At 36.1% G+C, this 13025-nt stretch overlaps 1 protein-coding gene across 1 annotated transcript; it reads right to left on the bottom strand.

The window, feature by feature from the left end:
- Window positions 1–1798: 1798 nt before the first annotated feature.
- Window positions 1799–11791, bottom strand: slc6a14 (solute carrier family 6 member 14). The gene is made up of 15 exons (XM_030134640.1): window positions 11455–11791; window positions 10321–10465; window positions 10044–10175; window positions 8960–9121; window positions 7759–7858; window positions 7542–7674; window positions 6027–6167; window positions 5808–5943; window positions 5612–5704; window positions 4898–5023; window positions 4657–4775; window positions 4476–4575; window positions 4280–4389; window positions 2370–2537; window positions 1799–2293 (listed from the first exon to the last, which is right to left on the bottom strand). The coding sequence occupies exons 1-15, from the start codon at window positions 11518–11520 to the stop codon at window positions 2138–2140; spliced, it is 1887 nt and encodes a 628-aa protein (XP_029990500.1). The 5' UTR covers window positions 11521–11791; the 3' UTR covers window positions 1799–2137.
- Window positions 11792–13025: the final 1234 nt, after the last annotated feature.

The raw sequence follows: 13025 nt of genomic DNA, 5'->3' as shown, positions 1-13025 counted from the left end.
GCAAGTAATCAAAATTCAATTACGATTTCGATTATTACACGCAACGATTACAAAAATTATGTAATCGAGAAAAAACGATTATTAATTTTGAGTTGTTTTAATTCACGCGCACGCAAGCTACCATGAACTGCTCTGCCCCGCCCCCTCTAAGCTACTGCTGCCAGCTAGCCGGCAGGTCCACCCCAAGAGGAAAGTTGTACCTAGCGGTCTGGAAAAATGGCAGGAGAATCACAGCAGAGGTGGTTGGTAAACAAAAAAGGCAAGTCAAATTCAATTGTATGGAATCACTTTGGGTTTGATGAAGAAGATGAAGAGCAAAAACACATCACGTGCAAAAAATGTTTCGTATTTGTGTCCGCACCGACCGCTAACACAACAAACCTTTTTAACCATCTAAAGTTTAACCACTGCCACCTTTATCGTAATCTTATGAAAAACTAAAACGCATCAAAACAACTTCGTCCACAATGCAATCTTCAGTCTCCGAATCTCTTTATGCTGCAACTCCTGTTTTAACCTAACCCTAACCCGTATAACCCTAACGTGCGTATTCTAGATGGCTGATGTATACAGAAGGCCTTAACTGAAACCTCACGGCACGCCACTGAATTTACTGTTTCATACTACATTGACCATACTTGAATTTATAATTTGCACTTTACGTGAGTTTTTTTTTTTTTTTATTGCTACAGTTCTATGGCAAGTCTATAGCAGTTTAATTACAGTGCACTATTTATTTACAAAAGGAAACATACTTGAATTTACAGTACACTTATTTGCATTCAAAGATTTTTTTGTTTCATACAAAAGTGAACATACTTTGTTTCAGTGGTTAAAAGCTTTATTTATGTTTAAAGAGTATATTTTACATTGCTTTGCAAGAAAAAAATAAACAACTTTAAGGTTAACAAATAATCGTTTTTAATAATCGTGATTTCAATTATTGCTAAAATAATCATGATTATTTTTTTTTCTATAATCGAGCAGCCCTAATGTCAAATGACAACATCAGCACTTTGAAAAGCATAGTCCTTTACATTACCCTTCATTTGGTTTCATCTGTTTCAGTCTTGTCCTGAAGTCTTGTCATTGTCATTTGTGTATGTATGAATGAGTTCGCCTTTGTTTGGTGATAAGGTGTGAAATGAAAATGTTTAACAGCTGCAACTTGAAAATAAATGAAATACAAATATCCAAGTATAAAAGTAACCACAATTATGATGAATATTACTCTGAATTTCTGCTTTTCAATATAACAATTTTAATAGCAGCTTTCTTGATGTACAGCTTATAAATTAACATCTTTTTACATTTTTGTTGGTTTATTTCACATATGTTAAGAGGAAAATACAATAATAAAATGTTAGTGGTTTGCTCTGAACTGTCAGCAACTTCACATTAAACAAAATAAATAAAAAGTCACCTCTGGTTTTCATTTAATCCAGACAACTGAAATAAAAAAAACATTTAGATGATGTCAGACTGCTGTCATACTCTTTGAAATCATCCATGGACAGTGGTAATAATAGAGGGATGAGGTTACCACAACCATTAAATATGACTTCAGCACTGACACAGACTGATAAATGTATGTGTCACTGCTGCTTCTGCTTAATCCGTTTATCAACAGCTTATTACAGCGCTCTAATGGACACACACACACACACAATAATACAAGTCCTGTGGCTTAAGCAGACGCGATTTTCCAGTTCATACACAGGTTCTTTTGTAAATATGAACTGCCATGATGGTAAACACTCAACATAATTACATGCACACCAAGCCCAACATATTGAAAAGAGCATTTTATTGTTGTTTTTGAACTGTAAGACCAAAAAGTTAATCATCAAGCTTAGTTTATTTGTATAAAGCATTTCACACACAGATGTAATTCAAAGAAACTCATCATGACAGAAGCATAAAAAGACATTCTCAAATGCTGATGTAAAAACACAATAAATTCAAAACACTGGATGAAAGATGAAATAAATATAAGTTCCTAGATCAATGATATAATTACAAACATGAGCTGAATCTAAGGCCCTTTGTAGCAGTTTTTCTACTATTCAGACAGTCATTTCTGAGATGTACGTCATCAAGGGGAAAAAAACAGCAGGTATTCTGGGAGTTAAACACATCAGAGCCATGAGCTGGTGATTACATTCACATTTGTCTCTCGTTTTCTAACAGGCTTCTCTTTGTGACGACAGCGTTCCTCTGAGTATCGCTCCCCTCGATGGACATCCAGGTAGGGATGCCATTCTTCAGACGGGCGACACAACGCCTTCACCCTCTGTGGATTAAGATCATGAATGTGAGAACATGACTTTCTGATACCTCTTCCTGTAAAAACACACACATGCACATACCTGCCAGGGGGTTCCCTTTGCTCTGAACAGTTTGTACACAGCGATACCAAAGATCCACATGACGACGAATATAATCATGCACCAGCCCAGAACCAAACCCCACATCGGGTACTTGACCGTCCCGTAGATAGGGGATTGAAAAGTTATCACAGACCAGATGAGGATTACCTGCACAACAAAGACACATGGTTTGAAATACACCTGGATAAAAGTCTCATGTATATCCGTGTCTCATAGTAGTGTGATCTGCTATTTCTTGTCTACAATCTATACTGCCTCCACTTAGTTACAGAGGAGATAGATAAAGTATTGCCACTTGTCTAGAAATGTCCCGAGGTCATCCACCCCCCTTTGGCAGATCCTCAGATCAACTACTGTTGAATAAAAAAGTGTGTGAACAAATAAACACTGAAAAAACATAAAAAAGCAAGTGGTGCCAGGCACAACAAACCCCGCCCCTCCCACGTATTGTAGCTTATTTTGGCATCAATCCAGCTGATGTCATCATGTCTATACATGTGGTGATGTCATCATATCAATTGGCTCTATATATGTGCGAAGTTTGAAGTAAATTGAAACAAAATTGAATTTTTTATAGACATTTGAAATTTTGCCCATAATAAGTAAATGGGAGGGAATTTCTTTTTTTTTTTTAATTCATAAAAAATTTGAACTTTGACCTACTGTTCCCAAAATGTAACCGCATCTATTCTGGGTCATGGGCAAGCTATAAACCCAATTTGGTGTGAATTCACCCAATAGTTTTGCTGCTACAAACATTTGAAATGCGGGGGGGGGATTTAAAAAATTCATAAAAAATTTTTAACTTTGACCTGTCATTACCAAAATGTAATGAGATCTATTCTGGGTCACTGGTAATCTATAAACCCAACTTGGTATGATTTCAACCAATAGTTTTGCTGCTACGTTGTTAACAAACAAAGAAACAAACAACCCCCCCACCACCACCACCACCACCAAAATTTAATCAGAATCCATCAATAACTTTTTGAGTTATCTTGCTAACAAACAAACACACAAAGCAAAGTGATTGCAATACGCCTTGCCTCCCCTTCAGGGGGTAAGGTAATAACTTCCTGTATAGAGGTTGAGGAAGTGGAGCTGGTTTTTCTTGGTGTTTGAAGTTGAAAGATTGAACACTGCACTTATAAACCACAGGACAAGCTGAGGTGAAGAAGTGAAGTCTTTTAAGTAGACTTACCACAAAGACCCATGAGATGAATACTTTCCTCATCAAAGTTTAAATGAAAAATGTAGTTTGTAGAAATTATAGCAACTTTTCATTTTAGCACTTAGACTGTGTGTCAGTGGCATTTGTATTTTGTATTTCACAATCTAAACAAGTACTGAAATTGAACAACAAATTTGGACACTTTGTCTATTTTCAGTTAATGTACAGCATAATTAGTTTACACATAGAATGACAAAAACAGTGAATAGTTCAGATCCTTCTATTGGATAATTACTGCAGTGATGAATGAATTTAATCTACAAGTTCTTCAACCCTAAATGATGCAGTGAGTAACTTCTTATTTCTTAAACAGTTTGATAGAGAGCATAAAGATTGGACTGTGTTTCAATGGAAAAAGGTCATGTGGTCTGATGAGTCCAGACTGGCAGACGCATCAGGGTGAGAAGAGAGGTTGATGAAGTGATTACCCATCATGCATTGTGCCTACAGTACAAGCCTGTAGATACAAGTGTGTCATACAAATTTCATGATATGAGGTTGGTTTAGTTGGTCAGGTCCAGGTTCAGCAGCATTATGTGTCAAAAAATGATATAAAAAAAACTGCTGTAATCATATAGTGTGGATTATCTATGAATCTAAAGAGTTGGATTACATAGGTTGTGTATATAGTACATAATTAAAATCTCATCATAGTCACCAGAATGAGGCAAGGAGTGATGAAGAACCAACACATTCTCCACCAAAGCCAGAAACCAAAACTTTTCTGTCCAATCATCATCTCGATGTCTTTAACAAAACGGTTTGCACCTGTAAAATAAGAATTAGAAGAGTAAGTACAATATGCTCTTTCCGTCACCATTACATACTCTTACACTTAAACTAATCATACTTACCGTATATGTAGGAGATACCAATGACTTCCAAAAGAGCCACAATAAGCAACACCCAACTGGCAACGAACTGGTCAATCAGAGTCACCCAGTAGATTCCTGCCTTCACGCACAAACACACAGAAGGTTAAAATGACCTCATGTCACACAACTGAAATACAAATTCACCCTGAAACAGACTCACTTGTGTGACACATGGCAAACCCAGGAGGTAAAGGATGGAACATGTGGCAATGGTTAGTAAGGCACGTTTGGATTTGAAGACTTCAGGGAAGGCATCGATCAGGCAGGTGGTGATCACCTCTGAGAACAGACGTACAGGTTTTTATAGTTTTACAGTATAGTTTTTTTCCATAGTTTCTACGTTTACACCATTAACAAACAAACTTTGCATATAAAACTGTGTATTTATATTAATATCTCACCAATTCCTCCAAACTGAGAGTCCAGACCCACAGTTAAAAGCATAAAAAAGAACAAAACAGACCACAAAGGTGAAATGGGAAGCTTTGACAGAGCATCTGGATATGCAATGAATGCCAGCCCAAATCCTACAAAAGACACAAAACAAGCAAAAGCATCAGTAAACTGGTAGAATGACTGTTTTCATTAACCCATAAAGACCTAAACATTCACCAGTGACCAAAAGCATCTACTGATCTAAACTGTTTAAAACATGTTGATCCACTAATCCTGTCAATACATGTAAATAACTGAGGTAAAATGCATTTATGGTCATCAGATATTACCCATTTAGACATTCAGAGGCTCCTTAGTGAACATGAAAACGCCATCATCTTCTACAACATTGATTCAACAGTAAATCCTAGAGTTGGATCAGTGACAGTAGTTGGAGACACTTGGCTCATGTTCATTTAATGATTTACAGTCGTGGAAAAAATTATTAGACCACCCTCGTTTTCTACAATTTCTTATTCGTTTTAATGCCTGGTACAACTAAAGGTACATTTGTTTGGACAAATATAATGATAACAACAAAAATAGCTCATAAGAGTTTAATTTAACACCTGATATTTAGCCATTTTCCATGGTTTTGAGAAAAATTCATATGGGAACTGCCAAAAAAGTAGTTCTGGGTCTTTATGGGTTAACTCATATCTATATTGTGTCTGACTAACCTTCTTTCACCACTTCTCCAACAGGTATTTCGTACACGTGAGCCATGTGACCCAAAATTGAGAATATAGCAAAGCCTGCAAACACACTGGTACCTAAAATGAGATGAAAATAGTAAAATGTTTATATTTTACAGCACTTGAACCCGATGTGTTTATACAGATTGTACACATCATACAAACTGAGACATGCTCATACCAGCATTAGTAAGTGTTATAAGAAATGCATCCTTGAACATATTGTTGTGAAAATTATTATATGAAGCCAGTGTCGTGACTCCTCCCCAGCCAATGGAGAGAGAATAGAAGGTCTGTGTCGCTGCATCTTTCCAGACCTAAAAACACACAGTGAAGCTTTCAATCACAACAACTCAGAAAACTGGAATTGGCTTCTGAAGAGGCAGAGTTGAACCCCTACCTGAGCCTCTGTCAGTTTGGTCAGATTGGATTGAGAACCGATGTAAAATTCAATCCCATCTCTAGCTCCCTCTAGTGTCACCCCTCTGATTAACAGGATCACAATCAGCACGTAAGGAAAAGTGGCAGTGAAGTACACAACCTGCAGCACAAAATACACAAAATAAGGACAGTTGTTACTGGCACTAAGTAGCATCAGTGTAAATATGTAAACATTGTCTCTGTTGTAGATATGCATTTTTGCTGTCCTCTGTGAGTCATTTTTAATCTAATGAAGACAGACAGCACCCATTAATATTATTATCATTAAAATACACAGTAATAGGCAGTAATCTCCTCATTTTCAAATCCAATAGGACTGGTTAATGAGTAATATTCAATCAGCACTGAAATGTATGAATATATGAGCAGTTGTTTTTTTCATTTATCACCCCTCATTTTTAGTTCAGTTTAGTTTATTTCAAATATCCAACAAAACAAAAGTAATCCTACTTAGTCCTTAGAAATAGAACAGATTGCAAGAAAACATGAAAAACGTATACACATACATGAAAGCAAAGTATGACTTCGTTCCCACATTTGAAAAGGAGTGGGAGGAAGTATAGCTTATTTAACCCCCCCTCCTCACAACAATCCTTTAGCTTCCTATCAACATAATATTAGAAAAATCTAAATAGTTAATCTCACTTATCATCGTCACATACATACACATACATATACACATACATACACACCTATATTGACATACCAGAAAAGTAAATACCTAAATAAATAAATGCATACATCCTTGAAGGCAAAACACATGAATACACAATAAAGTAAACAAGTTGACAAAGTGAACAACAACAGCAATCAAGCAAAACATAACAACAAACACTAAAAACAAAAACACAGTAACCATCTGGTAATACTCAAACACCTTCAATTTTATATCGTGTGTAAACCATCTTCTTAAACCCCTGTTTAAATTGGCTGATTTTAATATGAGAATTTATAAGTGCCACCTTTGAAATATTTTGATGTTTATATCATCCATCCTCCATCACTGACTGAAAGACTGTGAACAGTTTTTGCACTTTTCATAATTCATTTTTTATATATCTACTGAATATTTACATTTAAGTTTAATATTGCGGTTTTATGTATGTCTGCGTTGCTGGTTAAAAAACCAAGGGTGTTGCATGTAATCCTGCTGTACGATGTACAATGACACTAAAGGTTATCTTATCTTATCTTTTTTCTTCATCTGTGATCATCTGTTTGCTGATGGTGAAAGGCAGACTTATAATAAACCAGTATGGGGAGGGGTCTGTGCAGGTTGTGTTTCATATGATAATGATCCAGATTTTCAGGGTTTTGTGGAAGTTGATGTAATGTTAAAACCACGAGATGAATAAAATAACTTATCAAGCTAATTTATTACTAATCATTGACATCATTGGCTGTTAAAAAGAGTAATAATACTGGAATGTTCAATACAATATGATCCATATCTTGACGTGGGATAGTGACTAACCTTTCCTGATGACTTGATGCCTCTGATTAGAGCTGCAGCAACTATAATGGAGCTCAGCAGCAGACAGAGAGCCAAATGCCAAACTACTGGTCCTGTTTCATCCAAACCACTGGATCTCTGCAGAGCTACATGACTGCAGAGGAGAAACACATGACTACAGCCACAACAGGGAGATGAATGTGTGCATAACTGTGTGTATGATGTGAGTGATTCTTACTCCCAGTACTGCTCACTCGGACTCTGCATGCTGGATGAAGGACAAGTGGTGTTTTCCTGAGTCCAGTTCACCACTAAAACACCACTGATATTACAAGACACTAGAAAAAGGTAAGACCAGAAACATTTTTGTAGAGACACACAGGGACACATCTGACACCAACAAAAGCAGCAAAGTAGAAAACCATGAGCTGATTATATAATATAGAAATTATATTAACAGGAAAGACATATTTGACAAAAAATCTCAGAAAGTATACACAGACAGTAGTTTGTGTGGAAAATATAAATGTGAAATAGCGTTATTTTAATTTGATGAAACTATGGTAAATTGGGGGATGGGTAAATAGTGCCAGATTATATAGCAAAAAATGATTTGTTCTTTGGCCTAATTGTACCTTTAGACCTGTTTTTAAAGATGTTTTTGAGAAATCGCGTAACATTATGTACCTTCATAAACTGAAAATTGAGTGATTTGTTTGAGTCCCTCTTTAATACTTAATCCCTACACAAGGATTACCTGTGTATTTAATAGTTACCACAGCTGATTTACTACTAAATATTGGGTTTACTCGTTCCGTTTTGTTAATATTAATTTTGTCTTTGTATCTATTGTACTTTTTTACTTTTTTTTAAGATAACTGATCATGTGATATAATTTTTCCCAGAAGCATTCACTTCAATTGCAATTTACCCTCTTTTACATATATGTACCGTTTTAATTCAAAACAAAAATAAAAATAACAGCATACAAAACATCAAACAGCTTCTCTTTTTGACAGTGGATATCACACCATTTTATATTTAAAATTGCATCTCTATATATTTCTCTACAAGGCTGAAGGAAAGCAATGATATTTGATGCATTATAGTTGGATTAAATTTTTTCACAGGAGCTACTAGTGTGAAGATTTTTTTCTTGCTCTACTTCTTAATTCTCAACAGGACACCGCCCACCGCCAGAGCAAACTATGGCAGAAGGTCTAAGCTGTTTTTTAGCTGCTTTAACTTCTGAGTACTGAGCAAACAGTGTGATTGTACTGAAGTACAGTTCAGGTTTTGTGTCATCTCATCTGAGTGAGTCATCCTGTTGTCATCATCTGATGTCACCACACTTCACAAAAAATGAAGACTCACTCCTGCTGATTCACTGAGCTGCAGATGTGATCAACACAACAAAACAATAATGAGGGAAAAAGCACCTTTGGGTGTTGTGCTGCAGTTGCCTCCAGCCCAGCTGAGGCAGCCGGTCCACGGCAGAGGAGACTGGAAGGAGGCGAACATGTAATAAAGACTGTAGGCGATGATGACATTATAGTAGATGGACACTATTGTGGTTATTAAAACCATGGCAACACCAACACCTGCAGACAAAGAGACATGATGTAAGACTTTACAGTTTCAGAATAATATTCAATCCAGCTTTCATGACCTACACTAATACCTCATGTAAATAATATACTGTAAAGGTTCAGAGTGGAATGTATTAATACTGAATCAGAACATAAAGTCCACATTTATATAATAGACTGAAGGTAGTGTTAAGAAATATTTAACACATTTAAACCCTTTGTAGATTACATTTTAAACAATAAAAGTAGGAGAGATTGAGCTCTATTATACTGAAACTGAGGAAATGTATTTATTTGACTTATTACATCACTTCTGTTGCTTTGTTGAAATAATATTTTAGAGGTAAAGATAAAGTTTAATGGTATTTTGAACCTCACATTCATTCATAATAAGCTACATTGTTTATATTCATCTAAATGAGAGAAGTTATTGAGTGGAAATTGTGGCAAATATTTAGTTGATTTAGATTGTTTTAAAATTGTTAAAATTTTGTCAAAGTGGAAAGGGAAACGTAACTAAATTCGATCCAGAGCTGCAGTCTGAATCGCAGTGTGAGGTACTCTTATGTTACTATTTATTCCAAAGGTAAAAGAAATACTGTATTGTGAAATATTTTGGTAAATCTTGCTAAATTTTTGACAAATAACTTTTATTGTGGAATTAGTTTTGTGTTAAATGTTTCAATTGCATTTCATAGATTTGATTAGTCTTTTAAAAATGCATTTTATTGAACATTTACCCACTTAAAATCTCCTATATCGCATTGTAGACATATTCTTTTAAGTAGCCTTGTTTTTATGCATTACAAAGTCTTAACAAATGTCTGAGTTAAAGTCTCACCAAACACCTAAAGTTTAAGGCTTTAAGGCTTCACAGTTGACCATTAACCTGCAGCCCCTCGGTGTCTTTGTGTCAGTAGATTAATGTTCTCACCCTGCAGTATCGGCACTGCTCTCCAGACGTTGATGGGGCCTTGGCTGCAGAACTGACCAAAGGCGCTTTCTAGGAAGAAGAGAGGGATTCCAGCCACAACCAACATCACAAAATACGGGATGAGAAAAGCTCCTGCACAAAGGATTAAGGATGACAGAAATAAATGAAACTTGTAGAAAGTAAACAAATGAGGTTTATTGAACAAACAAGACTGCGAAGTGAAATTTTAAGTGTTATTAGTTGAGAATACATAATTAATGCTATCAAAATACTTAACCCCCTCCATTTTTGTAGGCCAAATATGGGAATCTCCAGACATTTCCCAGTCCAACAGCATATCCAATTGCAGACAGCAGGTATTCTCTCTTACTGGTCCAGTTTTCACGTTCAGCATTCTGAGCTCCATCACCCACAGGTGGATCCTGATTAATGAGGAAATCAAAACTGGCTTTGAAAAGTATAAAATATAACAAGATGACTGAATTTTAGAAATAAGACATTAATGACCACTATGCTATACTGTAAACATATTCGGTCATCCATTAGTAATGACATAATGCTATAAGCTGTTTTCTTTCTGAATTAAAAGAAAAAAACAAAACAAATCATTCTGGAATTAATTAACCCTTTAACCCCTGAGACAGTATTTCAGGTAAACGTGCTGCTGTGAATTTGCGTCTCATAAAAGCTGCTGTGAGTATGTGCTTGGTTCCTTTACTCCAGTGGTTTTGCTTTACTGTGTGCTTTAGGGTCAAAACAGGGTCTGACAGGTTTTTACTAAAATAAGAGATTTAGGATGTCGAACATGAACTGTGAACTGGAACACATGGAACGACAACAAGTATTTGAATTTTGACCCAGTAGTTTTTGTTTTGGGGCTTTTTCTAAATCAGTCCAGCTGCTTTTTGACACCAGGTTGAACTTCAAAAAGCAGTTACACGGTCAAAACTCAGTAAAAAAACAGTAAAAAAAAAAAAGAAAATCACCACAACACTGCAAACAGTAAAAACAAAAAACCACAAGTAAAACAATATAAAAAAAACCCAGCCTATTTTTATAGCAAGTCAGTCTCACTCCCTGCTTTGTGTTTTATCCTTATTCCACAGGCGATGGGGGGTGCACTGAGCATGATCAGATGTCTATGGAAAAAAACCAAGATCTATTCTATCAATGCATTTAGACATTTTTCCTATTGAGCAACAGTTGAAATATTTAGGAACATTTCAAATAAATCACACATTAAGAACGCTCACCACAGACACATCAGGGGTTAAAGGGTTAATAAAGTAAGAAAAAGTGCGTTCCTTCTTGGTTAAATTGCGTGGATTTCAGAGCGTGTAAACAGCAACGTGGTTTGTATCAAGTGATGGATTATAGAAGAAGTCTGGTCAAACAGGTTCATCAGTCCTACCTGGTCAACAACAGCAGGATTTCCAAAAATTAAATCCTTGAAACTGTTCCAGCCGTACTTCCTCATGTCGTTTCACCTGTGTCTTAAAAGTCTGTGTAAGAAATTAAAATTCCTCAGGTAGGTTTGTTTTAAAGCCCCCACCTCCTTGTCACAAACAGGGAGAGCTGCTCACTGACCAATCACATCACTTCATCTGGAGACACACCTGAACCCCTATCACAACACAACTGACACATTCTCCCCGAAATAAGACAATTAACACTAAAAAAGTCATACAAAATTTCCACCATCCAGAGTCATGCAGCAAAAATAAAGTCTTGTATGAGTCTTCGGTGGAGATTATGTTATGAGTGTAACAGTATTGTATCCTGTGTACACACAGACGCTGTTGAGTGTGTGTGACTCACTTCTGTGACTCTCCTGATAATCACAGCTACTCCCTGATGTTACTGCTGACAATGATGATGGATGAATCTCCTTTTGGTCAGTGGTGTCTGGTGGCCTCATGTAATCACTGGATTGTAAGCTTATGTCACCTGTAATGACAGCCTAATGAAGCGACCACAACCTCATCAGCTGACGGTAAAAGTGACGCAAAAAAAGTGACACAGTAGCCTTCAATAACCAGATTCTTGAAATACACTGTTGTCCATACAGTTGGAATAAAATAGTTTTGCCTCTTCTCATGAAATGATTGTGACAATGTGAATTACTCATGATGGACAAAGTGTAACTGGGACTCAGTATGTAATCACTGCACCAGGTCAAAGGTCATTACTGATGTGTAGGATCGAATACTGATGTGAATGGTGTAAAAAGAGGAATGTGACAAAATTATTCCAACTTTATGGGCAATACAGCCAGATAAGAGATGCACACACATCCCAAAACAGCCAATGGTGGGGCTTATATTGCTTTTCTGTCAAGTACAAACTATTGTAACAGAGCAGTCCTGATGTTTCAGAAGCATTGGAAATGTTTGATGAAATATCACTGACAAAATCAATGCAATACCAGTTAATAAGGTTTCAGAAGTGAAATAGATAAATCTTGAGATTCAGCAATGCATTTTTGTCCTTTGTAGATGAGCTGAGCTTCACAGCTTTATTTAAAAAATAAAACAGTACATGTGAGTGATATCTCACCGTTTGGGATGTGTTTTTGAGTGTAAAAGGGAATTTTAACCTGTGAAGTGAATATTACACTTTTTTTTTTCAGTGCTCTCCACAGTGAACATGGGAAATTTACCTAATTTCTGTTTTCATATGAGATACTCAACATTAGGGCTGTCAAAATTAACATGTTAACAGATTAATCCATCATCATGATTAATCTGATTAAAAATGTTAGTGCAATTAACCCATCTGCAGCGCAGAATGACTCAACATCTCTCTGCTAATGTGTTTTGTCCAAGTAGTTACTGTCACGCATGGGCACATACAGTACAGGCCAAAAGTTTGGACACACCTTCTCATTCTTTGCATTTTCTTTATTTTCATGACTATTTACATTGTAGATACTCACTGAAGGCATCAAAACTATGAATGAACACATGTGGAATTATGTACTTA

The sequence above is a fragment of the Sphaeramia orbicularis genome, chromosome 5, assembly GCF_902148855.1.
Source record: "Sphaeramia orbicularis chromosome 5, fSphaOr1.1, whole genome shotgun sequence".
Classification (NCBI taxonomy): domain Eukaryota; kingdom Metazoa; phylum Chordata; class Actinopteri; order Kurtiformes; family Apogonidae; genus Sphaeramia; species Sphaeramia orbicularis.
The sequence above is the reverse complement of the archived record's forward strand: the minus strand, read 5'-3'. Positions and strand labels throughout refer to the sequence as shown.